The 21,678-nt window shown below is 31.8% G+C and overlaps 1 protein-coding gene across 1 annotated transcript in view; it reads right to left on the reverse strand.

Annotated features, from left to right (window-relative positions):
* Positions 1-21,334, reverse strand: part of LOC124358630 (retinol-binding protein pinta-like) — a 31,544-nt gene extending 10,210 nt beyond the window's left edge. The window contains exons 1-4 of the mRNA XM_046810930.1: positions 21,211-21,334; positions 13,347-13,494; positions 4,555-4,720; positions 2,725-2,974 (exon numbers count right to left, since the gene is read on the reverse strand). Coding sequence (XP_046666886.1) covers positions 2,725-2,974; positions 4,555-4,720; positions 13,347-13,494; positions 21,211-21,216 — 570 coding nt within the window. The 5' untranslated portion in view covers positions 21,217-21,334. The remainder of the gene's footprint in view (positions 1-2,724; positions 2,975-4,554; positions 4,721-13,346; positions 13,495-21,210) is intronic.
* Between the last annotated feature and the right edge of the window lie 344 nt (positions 21,335-21,678).

Genomic DNA, 21,678 nt, shown 5'->3' on the forward strand with positions numbered 1-21,678 from the left:
CTAGTGTGTTATAAAAGATGATGTCCCCAAGATTAGGCCACTAAGATTTCTAACTTCGGAGAATTGATCGATTATAAAAAATATCTGGTGTACAATCTGTAAGAATCTAATAAATTGTAATTTGTTATCTTAGATAATTTTGACGTACAAAAATTGTTCGTTCCCATTAACATCATAATGTAATAGTGAATCAAGATGGGCATAAACATACCAAATATGGGGATACCAACAAAAGTTATTTCAGAACATATATTTACGAATATTGAAGTTATGAACGGTTTATAAACGCTGTATTGTTTTTCTGAAATGCATAGTACAATTGAATTGAAGATACATACTTTATCACTTCCTGCAACGTTTAAAATCCTGATTTACTTTAAGTTTGATTAAGAAGAGCCGAAATAATACAATAAGTACTGAGGTAGTGGTGCCAGAAACACTAGAACTACTAACGGTATATGAATGAATACTTATTATATACAGGTGCAGCAGAATTCAGTTGACCTACCTGCAGAACGATGAGCGAAATTTTTTTATCTCTTTTAGTGTCGCCGCTTATATAATCTAATGTGCAGCCTGGATCTATCTTTGTCTAAGAAGCCAGCTGCAGTGAAACGACCTTAGGTAACCCCATAAACACAATGTTAAAATTTCAACAAATGAAAACAAATTTAAAATAGTAGTTAATTCAATTGAAAATATGGTTGTATTGTCATGAAACAATGTTTGCTCAAAAAAGGTAATTAAATTTAACAGACTCTTGTAATTAATATTATTTGTTTACTGTAATGAAACTTTATAGTCCAGTGGGGCGAAGCCCGAAAGTATTTTCGAAATAAGAGTAGGCCTACATGTTAACCCGTGACTTTCATGTAAAAGTTCAGTATAGTTGGTCTAGTAGTTTATACGTGATTTACAAACACACAAACATCCAAATTTAGGTTTTTTTAAATGGTATAGATAATTTACCTTTTATATCGCACATCCAATTAATAATGTTAAATTCTGGTTTCAATGCTTAAATTAAAAGCTGCTGAAAGGTGTTGTTGTGTTCTTGAAAATGCATGTCGTGTGATGCAGTGACGAACAAAGAGAGTTGGTTTCTATCCAGGAAGTTTAGCAATAAACTGGCTCACAATGACCGTATAAACTAACATGACCTGACCCACTAACTGTGGACAAACTTCCGTGTTTCTTCCTGTGTCAACATTTAACAATAAAGCTAATGGTTCCTTCGCCGAATATTTATTTTTTATTCCATTCATTCCAAAAAAGAAGCTTATCCCCCCTCCGTGCATTGACCTAGCATTTATTTTTTTGAGTCCATCTCCAGCAAAAATCTTTTAGTTGGCTTGAAACACGATTGTGCTGAATCATTGGGGAAGACAGAAACCGTATGCTATAATAAACTATAAGAGCGATAGCTCTACGAATAAGAAATAATATGTTTCTTAGACAATATTGCTTTATATGACTACCAAAATGAGCATCGAGTATTACTAATATATTTATAACGTTTTGTTGAATTATTCTAAACCCTGAAAAACTTCTGACAATGCATTTAAGTGATATTTCAAATGTAAATTAAAGATTTCAGCCGTTTTATTTCAATGGCGAGGTTTTGCAAAAATTCTCTGTATGTCAACCCCCAAAACGTGAAGAACAACAGGTTCAAATTCGTCACTAGTTTTATCCATTCTAAGTTTTATTTTTAAACAGTGGACATTGGTTTACTTGTGAAACACATCGTTATGTGTGCCTATAGCTTTATTTTCCCCTATATTAATATTAAAAAAAAAAAAAACTAAAAATACCTCACTAGTATTTTTTTTTACAAACATTTTGCGCTCAGTCAGATAGTAAGTGGAAAATCGTAAGAAAATCTCCAAATATTTTAAATAATGATTTAAAATCTCTTGAATGGATGTAGGTCTATTATCTTTAAAGATATTTAGAGAAAGTATTTTTAATAAAATATTCCTTGAGATATAGATCTCATAATTTAAGTAACATGATCAAATCTCTAAAATTTTAAACAATCGTAATGATTTTCCATAAAAACATAACGATATATATATTGATAGTATTTCACAGAAATCCGAAGGAAAAAACATTTTTAACAGTTGTCCTGTCACTTATGCAATTCAGTGAAATTACTAAATTGGTAATTAATTAAGAACGATACAATAACTTTGCTACGATAGAAGATAGGAGGAGGTAAATGTAATTCTGGAAGTGGAGTAGTGCACTGACAAATCAGCGATCTATCTCATTCCGGGGATTTGAAATGAGTGTTTCATCACAGAAAATGTAGGACTCTATATGTCTCCAGAACTGCCAACTCGTTTTAATATAATGAGTTCAGTAGAAGATGGCATTCTGGACTCCAAGGGTATGTTACGATTTATATGTGATATATTATATATAAATAAATATAGCATTTTCCGGTTTGTATTTCCTGAATAACTTAGAACTTAAAACATGTAATTAAGTGTCTGACTATGCAAATAGTACTATGTTACGTTCTTTGTCTAAATATACTACAAAAATAGCAGGAGAGAGATCTGGAAGCGATAGATGGTTGATCAGAGGCAACCTGATATGCATCATCAGTTATTTGACAGGAAATGAAGTAACTTAAAGAATTGATTGTACAGTCGAGAACCGAATATTTATGTTTGGATCTGATAATTGTGTTATAGAAGTAATAAAATTGCATCTCACCATTGCGATAGCCATAACCTTCATGAGCTGCAGGCTGAACTTGGATATATGGCCCAGGCCGATGTGCTCAAGGTCGTGCAGCACGTGAAGTCCGGTGAAGTCGACGCCGTGTTGCAAATAGAAGTCGACTATCATCGAACATCGCTTCATGTGGGCTTCCAGGTTGAACACGGCAGGGTCTGGGGAGTCGATCTTCATCAGCAGCACTCGATGTCCTTCCTCCGTCAGCCCGGGCATCAGCGCCACCTTGCTGAGCGATAATAGTCACTGAGTGGTGCAGTATTATGTGTATATACAATCAAACGCAAAACTTAGTTGTATTTGTTCTTAAAACATATTTGATTACATACATTTATGATTTGCCAAATTGTATTTGGCTTTTATAAGACTTTAAAATTTGCTACTTCTTTATAATTTTAATTCGCTGACTTATTCGTTACGCAATTTATAAAAAAATATAAACTGGTTGGTTAGTCTGATTCAATAATGTATTTATATGACTAAACCAACACAACAAAATATTGAAGAACCCGACAGAACATATCAAAAGATTTATTGCACAAACGGCCGAACTAACGGGCTTTGCTTCCTTTTACATCTTGACCTTGAAATAAAAAAAAAAGAAAAACGTTCTCTCTTAGACCAAGGAAACCCTATGCACCAAATTTCGAGTCTAAGATATTTCCATCAAGAGTTCTCGCTCATGAAGGCAAACGGACATACATATATACAGACTAAATGCCCTTATATCTTTTAACTTCAAAATCAACAGGTTCTTCATTAAAAGAAGAGGAAGCTGTGTATAAAGTTTTAAGCCTATAGGACCTTTCTATTAAGAATTATCGCACAGAAATACTGACAACTACACGGTTTTAAGAACTTTTAAATGGTGCAATTATGAAATAAACGCTATGCTAAAAGGCTGCAGCTACATTATCCGACAACGGCGGCTACAGATTTTTAATTTGCATTTAAAAAATAAGTCCACTCAGAATTTATTTGCTAGATAAATACGATTCACATAATGTATGTACTTCATATTAGGACCTGAATGTCCTTTAACATGAAATATTGAGTTAAATACAAACGAAGAAGTCTGGCATACAAACCTGTTTTAGGTCTTACTTCGTCAAGAATCGTGGATTAGTGATAAATTTAGCTAAACGATAATACTTTATTGTTCAGAACTTTAAAACAGCGCGCGCGCGCACACACACACACACACACACACACACACACACACACACACACACACACACACACACACACACACACACACACACTTTATTATATATTATTTCATTCCATATACATAAGAGTAACAGGCTGAAACTCCCAAACAACATGTAGAAAAGATATTATCCTTTGGACACAGATGTTATTAACGCGTGTAGGAGAGGACGCGTGCAAGAGGTCTGCAGTAGGTTCTAACCTTGTAAGCACAAAACTCTTGACTAATCCTCTTTACTTGTTGAATTATTTGGACACCAAGTATGGCATCCTAAGTGCCTTTCTTTCTCCACTGTATTAGCGATGAGCAATTAAGACAAAGTTAGAATAAATATAGATATTAACCAAATTATACTTTTAACCATGTTGCAAAATCACTATTATACATGTACAACAATAATGGTATAATGTTATAACTTTATATTTTTGCTGCCTTAATTAATCTTTTTAGATTTCATTTCATGAGTCATTCTGCCATTCATTCTCCCAAATAGAAATACTTCACAGATTAATTTAAAAAATAGATTAAATACTAGTTTTCAAAGTGATACAAAAAGTATTTTTTACAAAGTAAGATCGTAATTATGTGGCTAAACTCACACATGGTTGAAGCTGTCCTTGAGCTCAGGATCCTGCAGATTCCTTTTGTAGAAGATAGAAGGACAGGCGGTCCTCGCCGTGAAGTAAGAGTCTATGGAATGTTTGGCACGCTCCACTGAGTTCTTGGTCAGCAACAGGATTCCTTCCAGCCATTTATCCAGATCCACTGGAGGAAGCAAAAAACAATTATACTTTCACTTATTCTCACAGCTTATTATTCACAGTTAAATAAGAAATAAGAAATAATGAACATTAATTTTTATTTTTCAGTTTTGAAAATGTTCAAGTAATGAATTATTAAAATGTTTGAAGGTACTGAGATGACTGTAAAAAGAGCATTGAAACAGATCACTTTCACAGATGGTTAGATAATTGTTTCTTACAAGAAAGAGAATAAAGGTAAATTAATGGGTGACTGCAGAACAATTCAAAATGAATCAAGACAAATAAAAAATATGATTATACTATTAATAAATATTCATGTACTTATTTATGTAGTGTATTAATGTACTTATTTATAGCCACGCTTGATGTAATTTTATTTGTAAAAGGTTCTAATGAAAATAAAACACTTTGAATTATAAATTCAACTTAAACTTTATAAAAATTATTAATACATTAACATTCATAACAGATCTTTATGGGGCTTGGCGAAAAGCATTACTACCAGTTTTTGTTATGGTTTTGAGTGATCTAAATACATTTGTGTTCAAAAATATTTTACACATAGTATAATAAAACACCTAGTTATAAACCTCATTATAAACTATAAAACATGTTTGAATGCAGACACATAATATAGTAATAGCAATAGTGTTATATTCGCATGTTTTAAAAGACTAAACTATGACTGGTATATATCATATGGTATAAAATAGGTGTATTGAATATTGAACATATAAATAGAAATAAGTATTTTGAATACACAAATAATAAAAAAAAAATAAATGCCTTGGTAACTGTCCAAATATCCACAATTATTATATTCAATCGCTTTTAAACAATTTCAAAAACCAAATCGACTATTATATTTTCTAAATATTTACGAGTTACCTCTAAAATTGTGCCGTACATAACAAAATGTTCAAAAACACCAATTACAATATGTAATGCATTTTTCAAAACGAATATAAATGTCTTTCTTCTAGAAGTGGGAGTGATTGTTAGTTATGTGAATTTGTTTGCTATCGTCTAATATTAAACTAAAAAAAGTTTTTTTTTTAAATTGAATATCACAAATAAATGAGCAGGGAAATATTGAAAATTAAAAATTTAGGCATTACAGCTACGATTCTACATTTATTCCATTCCAGAATAATATGTTATACATGAGTTTTATTTAAAATTATATGGTCTTTATAATGGTATAAAGAAAAAAGATACCATTTACACTCAAATTAGGTCGAAACTTACCTTTTCATAAAAAGTATAAACCTTTTTTTATAAATACTGTAATTTTTATCTTTGTATAAATACAATTTTGTTTGTAACGATATGTATCATATTCTGCATTTAATGAGAAAAACAACAAAATTACGGCAACCTATTAAGTAGTTATTTTACAACAGCTTTTTTCCCAAAAGCTTACAAATAGGCAAAAAACAGCCTGGCACGTTGTGCATATGCCTTGGGAAAATACCTGTGCCACTCAAAGGGTTAACTCACATAATAGAAAATACGAAAGCTGCATGTTTTCTAAAGGAAATCCTTTTTAATAAATATGCAGCAAACAGACACTCCAAATAGCAATACAGTAGCTAAAGTTTTGAATGTTTTCGTATAAGTGAAGTGATTTACCTATGATGTTGAAATGTGGTTCGTTTAATTTTCATATAGGTTGTACAAACTGAACTAAGTTGTGGAAGACATTTGTAAAAGAGGTTTTACAAATGTTTTTTTGTAAACACGTACATTATTATAAAATATTCTTTCTATAATAATGTATAATTATGGATATTATTAATTCTGAAATGATAATGGATAAAACAAAGAAGAATTTTATATTTGAACTGTAAGCTTGAGGCTGGGTAATATACATGATTAAATGTAACGATTTATGGAAATGTGAATGGAAATCATGAAATTAGGTTAAGTGGCTGTAGCATTGAAGATATTCAACCAGTAGATATAAATACGCTCATATCTAGGACAAATACCTGGTATTGGAGAGGATTGCAAATTGGCCAACAACTAGGATTATCTCTTCCGAGTTTGGGAGGGGGAGGCGGGGTAATCGGTTGGTTTTATTCGTTTTTCAATAAAACAAATCTGTTTATGTGATAAGGTAGTAACGTGTCCTATATTTAGTAAAAAAATCCATACGAAAATTGAAAGTGGTTAAAGTTTTAAAATGGAATTCATGCAAAATTATGCTATACAGTTGTACATATAAGAAATGATAGTCAAATTTTAAACTCATATCCAAGATATGAACACTATTATAAATCGTATCGTTGGTTATATGAATAAACATATTACATGCTAAAAATTTCAATAATATTACCTGGTTATAAATACTATTTTTGTTATATAGAATGGTACATATTTAATTCTTGGGACATGAAGACGAGCAATTTACCAAAAAGGCAAACTTTGGGAATAATGTAAAAAAATTGAAAATATGTGAAAACAGTTATCATATATAATGAACTCTCTGGTCAAAGGTATACCACATTATTGCTCAGGTCAAGTCAAATATATTTCACTGCATGAACATGGGTCTACGGTGCTTAGTTTCCGATATGTATGGCAGTATGTGGTTGTTATAAAAGATATCTTAAAAAGTAATAAATTAAATTATAAGAAATTTGACTCAAATGTTTATGATAACAAGGCGGGTTATTGAAAAGAATATAATGACATTATCTTAAGTATTTCTAAAATGGTGGCCATTAAAGTTTTTAAACTTTAAATATCTTGAAAACTAGCATTTTTTATCAAGAAATGCAAGAATGTCAGTTTTTAGATGGGGTTTCACAAATATAATTACACTAAAATGATTTAAATCGAATAATAAATAACTGATTTAAAGCAGATTTTCTGTGACAAGACATGACCCACATAGTAGCTGCCATTTATTCAGTTTTTGTATTGTTGGCTACACGCTGAGGTACCATATGGGATCTTTGTCTTTTACGGTAGTGCAAAATAAAAATCGTCCTTTACAAAATTAAGTATGAAATTAATTTATTAAAATTAATTTTCCGATATCAAAAGCTAGATCGATCGAGCGACGCAAGTCCACGTGGATAGCTGAATATTATAGTTATTTGTTAAACTAGAAAACCAGAGCATTATATAGGGCTGCATTCTATAAAAAGAACTGAGAAGTTATCTGATTAAACAGTAAAACAATGAGAAAAGAGCTTGATGCTATTATTTCCTAATGGTTAACAACTAGTCTTCAGTATATCAAAGAACAAAGTGAGCGTTGTTAAAGCAATATTTTAAAGAAACTCTAATTGTTTTTCTACACTTTTCTATTCAATAACTAATTATTACTTAAGATACTGTAGTTCTAAACGAATAAATGTCTTATTCCTGCAGTTTTATTTAACACCTTTAGTACCGAGCGGTAACGTAACTCGTCTGAAGATTGTTATAGCTTTCATTGCTATTGAGCGTAAGAGTTAAAATTTGACACGAAAAACGTACTCAATAGTGCAATTATGTATAAGCTTCTGTTTATAACATTGAAAATATGCATTGTTTTGAGAATCCACTCTTTTATTTCTTTTATCTTTATAGTTTAATTCTAGTTTTATAAATATACTTATTAGCCTAAAACCTTGTTTAGGTCAATAAAATGCGATAATGGGAGTTATTGAACGGCCAAAGATTTTTGTTTTTATTCTTATACCCTTTTGGTAAAGCCTTGTAGTAAAAACTATTCATACCATAATTGAATAAACAACAATCTTAAATGAACATGGAGCATTTTTAATGTGAAAACTACTACAATAAATAATGTATTTATTTTTAAGATCTCTTACTTTTTTTATGCATGAGGTTACATAATCCAAGTGATAAAATATTGTTCTATCACGTTGGTAATATAATTTTAGCTCGAAGTACGGTAATCGAATCTTTAAGTTACGGTTAGCTGAACGCTCGACAGCTAATTATTATAATTATCCATAACCAAATCTTAACACATCATTGTATATAGTCTACTAGTTACGTAGCCAGTGTAAAGAAAAAGTCAGCTAACAGACGGCTATCCACACTCAATTCCAGGAATGATAAAAAACTTTTTTTGGAACTTGGTTAGGTTCTTTCTTAGCAAGGATTGTTCGGCTTGTTTATATTCCTTCGATATAATGCTTGAAAATACTTTCATTGCTATAGACGTTATCTATAATGAAATATTTATGTTGTAAAATTCACATTTTATGTCAACAATGAATTGTAAACAAGGGGGAATAGGGGAGTTGTAGTTCAATGTAAATCTTATGAAACCCTCAAGGAGTTTTAGTTTTATGTAACAGTATTCTTATCTTTAAATATGTTGTGTTTAGATTCGTTTAAGATTACAGCATTTTCCTTTAATATTAAGTGTGACGAAGTGTTTAGTAAAACAAACTTCCAGTTAACTCACGAACTCTTTGTTTAAAGTTTGTTATTGCGATGATGATTTGAAAGGATTTCGGGAATTTTCATCGTTATATGTTACAAGTATTAATTTTATATGTTTTATGTATATGGACTTGACGCCTCAAGAACTTCAATGTATTTTAACCCTGAAAAAGCAGTGTTACTTTTTTTGTAACATTTAATATTGGCAAATGTTCGAAACCCTAATAACTTATGTACTCATAGTTTCAACTCAAAATGAAATATACCAATCACAAATTGTTTATGGTTTTAAATTTAAACTATGGATAGTCCAGTCTCTGCGACGTCTATAGTTTTGACGCTTTTGTCGTTGTAAATAAATCCCAGATAATAATCTAGCATTTTGACGTTACGAGATTTTTATATCAAAACGTGCACTCAGTTAACAAATGTGGTTATAAAGTATACAAGTAATAAAGTGGGGTTATATATAGCACACTTTATAACACAACAATGTTAAGAAGAACTAACCCATGGTTGGTTTCAAGGACGGAGACAGCCAATCGTGCCGGTAAGAGCTTGGACTAGTCAGGCCCGACATCACATTTAAACACTGCACGTTTTTGAGAGTGCCCCATCTGCTCATAATTGAAGAGCAAAGCGACCTTGAAAGTTGTGGTTATGTATGTTATAATTTTGAATCTGGCAAGGTTAAAGCGCTCTTGAAAAACGAAGGTCAACAAATATTAGTCGGTAATTGTGCTGACTCGAACCATTTATCAACTCAGATTAGGTTTGCATTACTAAAAATAAAAATCAATTAAATATAATGTACTACATCAATTTAATACTTTGAAAAGTGTCAAAACTAGGCTTTTAAAGTTTTAAAAATATTTGTGCTCATGAGTCATTTTCATTATATAATGCTCATATTAATTAAAACGACACAGTCTAATTGAATTACAAATAGAAACATGAGTCACACTATTTTATTGAATTATGTTTTTAGCACGGTTTATATGGAAGTAGGAAATAATTCAATATACTGGTCAATGTCACTGGCCAGGAAAGTAACATTGGTACTAGAAGGTTATACAATATTACAGCCAGCCTTCTGACCGGTTGATCTCGGTCACTATTAACTATGCACGGAAGTCAATATCTAGTTAAAGGATAAGAAGTCTAAGATTTAACCTTTCATACTTAAAAGGTGTGTTAAAATAAGTAAAATACCTTGCTATTCCTACAAACCCGTTAATATGGTACCTAAATATTATTGTGAGTATCTTTTGCTTTGAATGTATTGTTTACTGAGAATAAAACATAACTAGTCTATTCTAATCTTATGAAGAGCGATAGTAGAAGTTTTATGCAACCGTAAAGATATTATTCTCCTCTCCCGCGAATATTTATATTTAAGGTTAGCAGCGCAATGTCGTCAAGTTTTGTTACTGAACTTGGGGGCTTGTAGAATAATATTGTCAGACTCCACTTTCTCGTTAGCGTTTTTACTCTCCTTATCTTTTATTCCTTTACTCGCTAACCGCTAGATTGTCACTCTGATAATCTTATTGTGTACTTAGTTTAAAATATCTGGCAGTTCTGAGTAGCCTAAACATATCTGTTACATTGATCATTGTTATTTTATTTTGCCATATTATATTTTAGTTAGTGTTTTATTGCATAAATTACAGTCTGAATTTCAGTAGATAAATATACGTAAATATTTATATACATTTATATAAATATAAATTTGGATATTTTGTTATCATGTTCGAGAAGATTTCTTGTTACAATAACTATTTAGAAAGAATAAACGTTTTATCTATTAACGAATAAAATGGTAGGTTTAGTAAAATTAAATAAGAGACAGTTACGTCTATCTCTAAGAACTCTCTTACATTTTAATTCCATCAAGGATCTTGAATGAAACCTACACAAGCTGTTTCCTTTCATCAACACCTATTCAGAAGTGAAAACTGTATCAATTATGTTAGAATGAAATTGCATATTTTGTTTATAACCTGTTTAGCTATATACTAGTGAAAAAGTTAGGCGTTATTTATAGAGAAAGTTTATCTATTTGAAATCCTAAAATTAAAAGTGGTCTCAGAACAGAAATGTCGGCTAATTGGTTCGGCATTATTTTTTGCATGGCCGACTGGAAAATTAATTATTATCTTTTAGTTGCTATTGAACCTCTAGAATATTGGAAAACTGGTTTGCTAACTTTTTATGTGTATGTTACTCAAAAAGGTAATTTATCTGTAGTTATTAGTTTGCTATTTCATTAAATCAATATATTTAGTTTTTATGTTTAATAAACTACAATGAATATGGCAGTGGAGAAATGTTTCAAGTTCATAATTATTCACCTTGCTTGAAAATCCAAAACATCCAGGTAATTAATATTTGTTACAAGAGTTGAAAGAAAAAATCTACTTTTTACACTTTTAAAATGAAATTATCTAAATAAGTAAGTATGTAAGATAATCACTCATCAATAATGCAATCGAATGTATGTAAAAGGACACAACAACAAAGATACATATCTGCGAATGCAATTTCATTGATATAGTTTTGATCCGCATTAAAGAAATAAATAATTCATGTGGAACTACACAATAAAAGTTGCCCTTTAAATTATCATGGAAACTGCCTTACTGTTAAATGATAATTTACAGGACATAAAAGACTTTAAAATATACAAATGTAGCAAAGGTTTAATGTTTACGTTTTTGTAGGGCTTGTTTAAGAAAGAATTAATAATTCTGCTGTGAAAAAAGTAACTGAATGAATAAATAAATACATTCATTCTGTTTTAAATTTTAAATAATCGCGAACTTACGATTCAACGAACAAAAACAACTACAAATCTTTCGAAAGGAAATGTTTTCAAACTTAGATAAAACTTAGATGTAACCTATAATAAGTTATTAAGAATAGTCAAGTTTAACTAATGAAGTAATGAAGTGATATTGCAGCTACTTCACTTTAACTAGTGACACTATTACTCTGGAGATGTATTTGTGTCAGTAACTAGGGTTGTCATCTTCCATTTTTAAATGTGAATGCATCCATCACTAGTGAACTCGAAAGTGTATGCAAATATCTCATAAAAACATTTTTATTGAAGAGGGTTCCTTCTGCGCCAACGTCATTTCAATTGAGCATGTACAAAATCATGTTATTATCAAATAAAATTATCAATAGCACACAATGTATTTTCAATAGAGAAATTAATTATTTTCACCAAGATTCTAAAACGAAATGTAGGAGATAATTATTGAATTCTTTATATTCAAAACTTTTTTGTGTTTTCTACTGAAGCGGACACCTGCTGGGCCCTACTGGACGGTTTAGTACCCGGCCGTCCTGCTGTCGGTTAATTTCCAGTGCATTTCGTCGAGTAATGCGTTACCACGTAGCGTGGAACCTAGAAAATCCAATTTTTCCTTATGAGCTCTAGGGATGAGGCGATAACCAACCAGTTGTTGGTCATGGACACACTGAGCATTTAGGAGGTAACCAACCAGTTGGTCATGGACACACTGAGCATGTAAGAGATAACCAAAAAGTTGTTGGTCATGGATACACTGAGCATGTAAGAGATAACCAACAGTTGTTGGTCATGGATACACTGAGCATGAAGGAGATAACCAACCAGTTGTTATTCATGGACACACTGAGCATGTAGGAGATAACCAACCAGTTGGTCATGGACACACTGAGCATGTAAGAGATAACCAACAGTTTGTTGGTCATGGATACACTGAGCATGTAAGAGATAACCAACAGTTGTTGGTCATGGATACACTGAGCATGAAGGAGATAACCAACCAGTTGTTGTTCATGGACACACTGAGCATGTAGGAGATAAACAACTAGTTGTTGGTCATGGACACACTGAGCATGTAGGAGGTAACCAACCAGTTGTTGGTCATTGATACACTGAGCATTATTAGATAACCAACCTGTTGTTGGTCATGGACACACTGAGCATGTAGGAGATCATGAGCCAGTACCACTTCTTAGGTCGAATATTAATTCTGTAGGTTCCCACCCATTCGGTTCCCCTCCCATAAATAAATTGTTTACAATAACTTATATGCAGTAGTTAATAAATACCTTCAAGGGGATTTAAAGTGTTGCATAAATCTAGTCTCAAATTTCAAACAAAATTATTAATAATTTATAAAACATTAAGATTACACTGTAATACTTAAGCAGATACTTACACTGAGAAATATCCGGTAGATGAGGTTGCTTCAATATCCACAATTTTAAGGCATCTATATCTTTTTGAACACTCTCCGGTGTCATCATGTACTCCTTGTAAAGGCTGGCCTTTCGATCTTCGCAGAGTACCAACCCGCTGTCCATCACCTGCAACATTGATAGTTCAGGGGTTTATTGTGTACTGAAGGACTTATCGGTGCAGTATGTGATTCGTGTGTGCGTGGTAATCTATATATTTATCACTGCATAAGTATAAGTAAATGAATTAAAGGAGATCCGTTTATGGTTCTTTGTTCTTTTATGAAAGGATAACAGGATTTTGGATATTTGCCATCGTTATAGGTTATAAAAGGTATAACACAACGTTTCGAGGATTGCAATCTATCCTCATCGTCAGGTGGGGGTGGTAGGTATCGTCATCAATACATACAAAAATAACATACACGTACAGAGAAAAGTAAAGAAGGAGAAAAATGGTACAAACATACCCAAAAACTGCTTGGGGTCCAGTCCAGGCGTTGTCACTGCACAGAATGCAAGTCCCGATCACAAATCACAAGTACGAGGATAAAAATCACACATCACACTAGCACAGGCTACAGTGGGATACTGTATCCCTTTTCTTTCCCTTCTTTACTTCTTTCTGTTCGTTAGTTTTGTATGTATTAATAACTCCCTCACCTGACGAAGAGGATAGATTCCAATCCTCGAAACGTTGTGTTTCGTGTTGTCTTTATACCAAAATTAAAGAAAAACATATTTAGTGTAGGGTAATTTATTATAACTTAGGAAAAATATTAAAACTGCGAGAATAAAACCTGCAATAGACTTACATTATCTTCAAAATTGACCCTCAATTCGTTATTCATATATTCAAACCAAAATTGATATATTGTAAAATATTGTTTTTTGTTTTAGTACAAACTATTTGAAAGTAGAAAAATATTCCCTTTTCTTCATTTTTTTTATAATGAGTTTCTTTTCTCACCTGTTCCATTTAAAACTTGTCAAGTTGTATTTCTTAGTTAATAATATATTACATTAATATAGCACTTTGTTATCAATAATATTAATAATAGCTAGCTACTACTATGTGTACATGTTCCTTTTACATTGGCCGATCGATGAAGTGAGTGAGAGGCTTGTCAGATGAGAAGTCACTTCGCGCGTCTGATATCTGATATATCCGCACCGGGTAAGTAGGGTTCATCTCTCCGAGGAATATTGGAGACTATATACTTGTGTAATCTGTTAAACAAATGTGATGTTATATATCGTTCTATATATCGTTTTAAAGCAGGGAATAATTTGATTTTGTAATATAGTAATCAACGAATAGAATTTTGTATCAGTGCATTGTTCAATAACTATTATTTGTAAATATAGCTTTACAACGTAATATATGCAATCGATAGTGTTATATAACAGTCTAATTGTGTCTGCTCGTGTGTGTGTGTGTGTGTGTGTGTGTGTGTGTGTGTGTGTGTGTGTGTGTGTGTGTGTGTGTGTGTTTTACTCAATCACATAAAAACTACAGGACCGATTATTCTGAAATTTTACATGGACATTCTTAGGGTCCCTGGATAACAAATAGGTGTAATTTATTTTTCGAAAATTCCTCCGGACTACACTCCACTTGTTTTGAAACCTCCCATAACAATCCATTATCCATAGTATTTATGGACTTGGGTTATTTAGCAGATATTAAATCTGTGTTTAAACTATATGTTAAATTAATTTGAAAAACAAAAAACTCAAATTATAACATTTTTTTTTTGTGAGGACTTTCATGTTCAAAGAACACATCACAAGACCCACATAACTGAAATCTTATAGTATAAAATAAAAATTGTATTATGGGAGTGTTTGTTTCCAAATTAATTAAGAATTCCAATAAGAAAAGAGCTTCTAGAATATTATCTGTTAAAGTCAAGAGTAATATGAATAATAATATAAATGTGGTGATAGTAAATGTTTATTATTCTACATGTATAAAAATAAGTCCGGTTTTTCCCCAGATGGGCAGAATCGTGTAATGTACAAAGGGCCTTAGACTTTACAAATTTCATGTTAGGTGCAGAAGCTTTCCTTAGTCTGGGTTAGTTTTTTCGCGCTTTTAATCAACTATAGTAAAATGATGTCATAATAGTGTTAACTGAAAATCCAAGGAGTGCATCTTTTGTCTTCCATAGTTTTAGGATTTATTCATACTGGCCTAATATTGTTAAAATGTTACTGAAATTGTTACAGCTATTTAGTAAAATATCATGACATTAAGGAGGAATTCAATAAATTTCAGAGGTGCTTAAAATTAACAGTTTCATCTCCGACTTTAGGGTCTCATCTTTGACTTAAATCTGAAATGAATAAAGAGATTGGAGTATCTTTCAGTGACTATCTCTTATTAATGATTGTTTGAAATGCCGTTGAAAAAGAATATGATTTTGGTGTCCCTATTCTTCAAAATGAGATTGCGTCAGATCCTCAACTTCCAGTAGTAAATACTTTCCATCCTACCGGAAAAGCAAGCTGTGGGAGAGTTTCAACATATAATCGTTGAAATATGCACTCTTTCCAATTTCATTAACGTTCTTACGAGCAAAATACACCACAAGAATAGGCAGAGCTGATTGACGTGTTTCTTGATTAGTGCATACAAGGGAAATTTTATGGAACAAAACCAAAAACTGTATAGAATACATTAAAAAACATTATGTTCATTATTTTGTTCTAACTAATTTCAACTGCAAGTATGAGTGTAATAATTGTAGGGGAGTGCAAGTCTATATATAAAAGTGAATATAAATATACATGACATAGAACAGGTGTAGGACTGGTGTTATGCTATCAACAATCTTTGCTCGTGACCTAGTGACCTACATTCTGCCTTCCTCCAGATGGATTTGGTTCTACATTTGTGTACATACAGTAGATCGATACAGAAGATAGCTACGGATTCACACATAATGGATATTCAGTTTATAACCGACGATAATATCTTACGATCGTAATAGTCAAGACTAAGTTTTTATTTTTATGCAGTGAGAAGAGAGAGGGGTTTGTTGTTGGTCTAATACTCGTTCATTATCTTATTAGATTATGCCATCGAGCAATATATATATATATGTTAAAATATTTGCATAGCAATTGCTTTGGAGTAAATAAACTAGTACGATAATCACGGTTTTCATGCTACAACGATGGGGTACAATTACTTTTTAGTTCCTATAGCAACAGCCTTAAATCACGTGACCTTAAATTCTGTAGTAATTTAACAACTGAATCTATTATTCCAACTACAGCGGAAGACTCGGGTAGAAATATCACAGCTGGCGTCTTATTTTGATTGATAAGCAGAATAAAGCCGATAGGACACGTGAGTAATGATGAGTAGTCAAGAAGATAATGCTGAGCAGATATTTCTTCAGTGCGTCAGATGTGCTGCACAGATGTTCTATGCTGAGTAAGGATATCCGAAACTCTTAGTAAGATCTGTAATCTGTTGATCAGCACTGTGTAATATCCTCAGGAAGAAAGAGGATGAATAAGTTACCATAGTACCATTTTGGAAGAAGCAATTTTATATTAAACTCCTCATGTTTTCAAGATCCACCAAGATTGCTCATCTTCTGTGGCAAAATTTCACCTTCCCCTCAAAAATTCTATAAACTATTCTTTAAAATAACGAAACCAACAATCGGCCTCAAGATGTTCACAAATGGCATATACTAGCTGAGTAAGCCTATGCTAGGGAAGTATTAAGTACAGTTAGTAGAAATCAGTTACTTTCACTTAGGAATTTCCGCAAGACTTATTGCGAAGAAAATCGTTCAGGGCCCCCAGAAATCCAAACCACCACAATCCAAAAATGTATACATTAAAGAGTATGAGAATGGGTTCCTCATACTAAAAGATCACTGTGGATCCATTGAAAAAGCTGGAAGACTCGTGTTTCAATGTTCAGTGACCCCTCCTGCCCCATTACGGACATCCGTTTGTTGGCTCTTTGGCTTAATATACACAAAATAAAACAATGCTCTTTCATATGAGCATTTTAATACTAAGTTTATTTTTTTCGATAAATAATAACGGAATAGTAAAGGTTTTAATGAGCACCATAATTTAAAATAAACAAGTAGAGTTTGTTATTACTGCTGTTTAACTGCTGATTAGTGATCAGCTGATGTTGAACCTAACAGGTAAAAATCACTTACCCATCGTTATCGTTTTTGAACATCATCGAAGCTTTTTGTCACTAAGAAAAGCAAGATAAGACTATATTTTAATAGTATTTTAACAAATCAAATTTTGAATTTTTATAAAGTAATTTGTAGGCACCCTGTCCCTGTATACATTTTTTTAAAAACCCTAAACTATTATTGTTATTGTATTTGAGCAACTTAGGGTTAAACGTGTTTTTAAAAAAAATGCATTCCGTTAAGATAAAAAATATAAAACCACAGTTCTCAGATCAGAATACAATTACAACGGTTTAGTTCGACTTGACAAACAGTTTTTTATAACATCGCTCTTCAAAATTCCAAGTTGAGCTGCCAAATTCCCGAGACAGCTCATGTTTTATTTACATAAATTACTTCTCTCGGAATCACAGAATACGAAAAAATGTGTTTATTTAAATGAAAAGCGATTAATTTTTATTTTAAACAAAAAGTAAGAATTTAAAATAACAATCATTTAATCTCCAGCACAGTTCGTTGTTTCGCCTTTTGTAGGCAAGATTCATTATTGTCTCACTAATTATCAAATAAATTCGCTACAACGAACTGGAACGTTTAAACAAGCATCCAAAGTGATTACATTTAGGCATAACATCGTTTGTGTTTACGACGAGCCTGGCCTGCCGTTTATGTCATGTACAGAGCTTTCAATCACGTCGAAAATATCTGCTAACTGCGCTGCCCGAGGTGAAAGTGGACAGCGACAGTTAGATTACCGGAATAACATTGATGACGTTCGGACACCTCAGCCCAGCTCCGGGCATAGCAATGGCTCTTGTTTGTATTCCATTGTATATGACAAACAGTGTGACGCAATACCATATAAAATACAGTACCTCACTATCCATACAGTTATACAAATGGGGACGAGTGAAATACATTCTTGCTTACGTTTTTGCCGTTTATATCTATCTGTTGAAACATAGGAATACGGTATATAATATTTGTACTAAAAATCTTTAGGCTAAAAAATTTAGTAAGTAATTCAAAATAATATGTTCCAGATTTTATATAAAAAATAGATAATGAGGCGCTCAAATCCAAAATGTCCTTTGTCTACATTTAAACAATTTTTAGAAAATCTTAATTTTATTTCTGTAAACAAAATTGTTATTTAATTTACTTAGAACTTTAAACTTTTTACTTTTACTTTGAGTTTTCCTTGGTGTCACAATGAAGAAAACATACATGCATACATAGGACTGAGAAGCCTATTACGGCGTAGAAAATCCTACCTGCTTCCTATCTTTTTCCGGCCTAAGGAGGAGATACTTATTAAGTTCCTGCAACTTTCAAAAATAATCCTTTATAAGGTTTCGTGTTCTAAAAGTCTTGTTATTTCAAAAATAAATACATAATAGATGTTTCTGCCAATTTTTCGATCAAAGTGTTTAAAAACCCAACAAAATAATTCATAATAATGTGTAATATAAATAAAAAAAAAAAATAAAATATAAAAAAAAACAATGGGAGAAAGGCAATTTGTAACTTGAACATGGATAAAAATCGTTATGGAAATTGAGGAAGCCATTTTTGTATGAATAAGAGACTTTTTGCTTCTGAATGAATTAACTCTGAACTAGATACACACAACTATGTAAGTGCAAACAGGTTATGTTTATGCCAATGAATCTCGTAAATAATAGTCGTTGAATTATTAATGATTCATAGTCAGTTGTTTAGCAGTTATATCACTACAAAACCAATCTTTTAGGTTTACTGAAATATCAACAGAATGTGAGGAATAATAAGATTTTAGATTCGCATACAACAGCAAAAATGTTTTGACAAGAGACAATGGAATTGGAATGGCCTAAGGGTATCTGCGGGCAAGATAGAATAAAGAACACTTTGGTTTTGAATATTAAACACGACGCTATATTGGAATCAAAATAACTAAAATTAGTTGACACAAAGTCTTACATCATTAGAAAATAAATTTAAATTCATTAGTAAAAAACATTATTAATTTTATGACTATAATTTATTATTTTACCAGATTTTGCCCACGACTTCGAACATAATTTACTAAATCGAAGTCTTTATAATACTTAGTAAAAGCAAGTATGATGTAATATTATGGAGTCTTATGAATTTTTTCAAACTTAAGTTGGCATTTATCAGGTACATATTGTTTAAGAGTATCGGACTTTAAGCTGACTCTTATATCATGTTTTGCATGTACAGGAGCATTTCTGGTTCAAATTAATTATATTCCTAACGTCACAGCTGAGCATGCATTGTTACCAAGTCTCGGAAACCTACTTCGGTCAAAAAGCTTTTAGTTCTATCCTTTGTCGTATACCCACAGTGTACGATATTTCCAGTACCATAGTAGCGTTTGCCTTGTACCGAGAAAAAATTAGGTATCTACTTCCGGTCGTTTGAATTCACTTACGATGCCACAGTTTAGTTTGCATTTTTGCCCCAATTAAATAACTATATACGTTTGTAGCTCTCAGAAATCTACTTCATTCAAAACATCTAATTCTGGCTCGTAATATACTTTCAGTATACAATATTTCCAGGGCCATAGTCAAGTATCCTTTCTTGTTCCGATGAATATACATGAAATATTACATACATACGTAGGACTGAGAAGCCTATTAAGACGTAGTAAATCCTACCTACTTCCTATCTACTTCCGGTATAAGGAGGAAATACTTTTTAAGTTCCTGCAACTTTCCAAAATAATCGTTTGTAAGGTTTCGTTTTCTAGAAGTCTTGTTGTTTAAGAACATAAATAAATAACATATGTCTCTGCCAATTTGTCGATCTTTATCTGAAATTTTCAATAGCTGTTTAGTTACATTTGGATTGTGAAACGTACATTCTATAATATTTTTCGGAACTCCAAAATATTCCAGGTAGTTTTTGAAATCTTTTCTCCTCACAAACCTTTCTTGGATTTTAACAAAATATTTTACAAGAATTAGCCAAAATTGGTCCCGCCGTTCTCAAACAACGCTTAGCAACATATTTTATGATTAATTTCATTTTTGAGATATAATTAAAATTATTAAATTTTCTTGGATATCACAATAATATTAAATAGTCAATAAACTCTGTATAGCGACTTTATTATTTAAATGCATTCTTTCAGTTTAACTATATTAATATGAATGAGTAAACTCCAGATATTACTTGAATTTGTAACTTAAAAGTTTAGTCACCATAACATTTTTTTCCCACATAAAACAAACACAAATCGTGTACATCACGCGTTAGAAAAACTGCATGTTACATATGCTTTTTGTTATTTATTAAAATTAATCTTAATTAAAACAAACGTAATCAATCGTCAAGTTTAGTATGAAATAAAATTACAAATTATAATATTAAACGAGAAATAAACAATTAATGTAAAATAAAGAACAAAGTATAGAATGTTAAAACGGAAGAGTAAAAATATGACAACTGTTTATGTTAGAAATTATGTAAAGCTAAACTTCAGAAATACAAATCTTCCTAAAATCCTTCTGGTTTACTTTTTTCAATACATTTATTTTTAATACTTAAAATATTAGAATATACACGTACTAGAACTATGTTCAAACTAAAAATACTTTATTAATAAAGGGTATGATACAGATATTATAAAAGTAGTTAAGTAAAGTTGACTTACCACCATTTTGAAGGCTGCCGAGAGAGTGCGGCGCGGCGTGAGCAGCGACCTGCGAGGTTCTGTGACGGGACTTGCTCTCACCTACTGTGCAGCTCAGTAGGCGACCTTGTCAGCACGACCTCGTCAGCGCTAGGCAGTTCCTCGTCTGTCCTTCCCGTCCCGCCAGATCAAGGAAGCCACTGAAGATTCTTGTCCTGGCGTTGTTCTCCGTAAATACTCGTATAGGCTTTGTATGTATGGATCTTTGTTTGCTTTTGTGTCCTGGAATCATTATTAAAAGTTTTAGTTACCGTTATTCGTAGTACAATTCTAGCCATCAGCAATGAAAATAAAATATTCAAGCAAATTAGCAATTCTGTTTACAATAGTTTTATGAATGGAAAATTGCCTTTCCATAAATCACTGGATAATTTTTTATGCTGTGACAAATTATTGATAAGAATTCGTAATTAGTTCATTTGAATTTAA

The sequence above is a fragment of the Homalodisca vitripennis genome, chromosome 3 (genome assembly GCF_021130785.1).
Source record: "Homalodisca vitripennis isolate AUS2020 chromosome 3, UT_GWSS_2.1, whole genome shotgun sequence".
Taxonomy (NCBI): Eukaryota; Metazoa; Arthropoda; class Insecta; order Hemiptera; family Cicadellidae; genus Homalodisca; species Homalodisca vitripennis.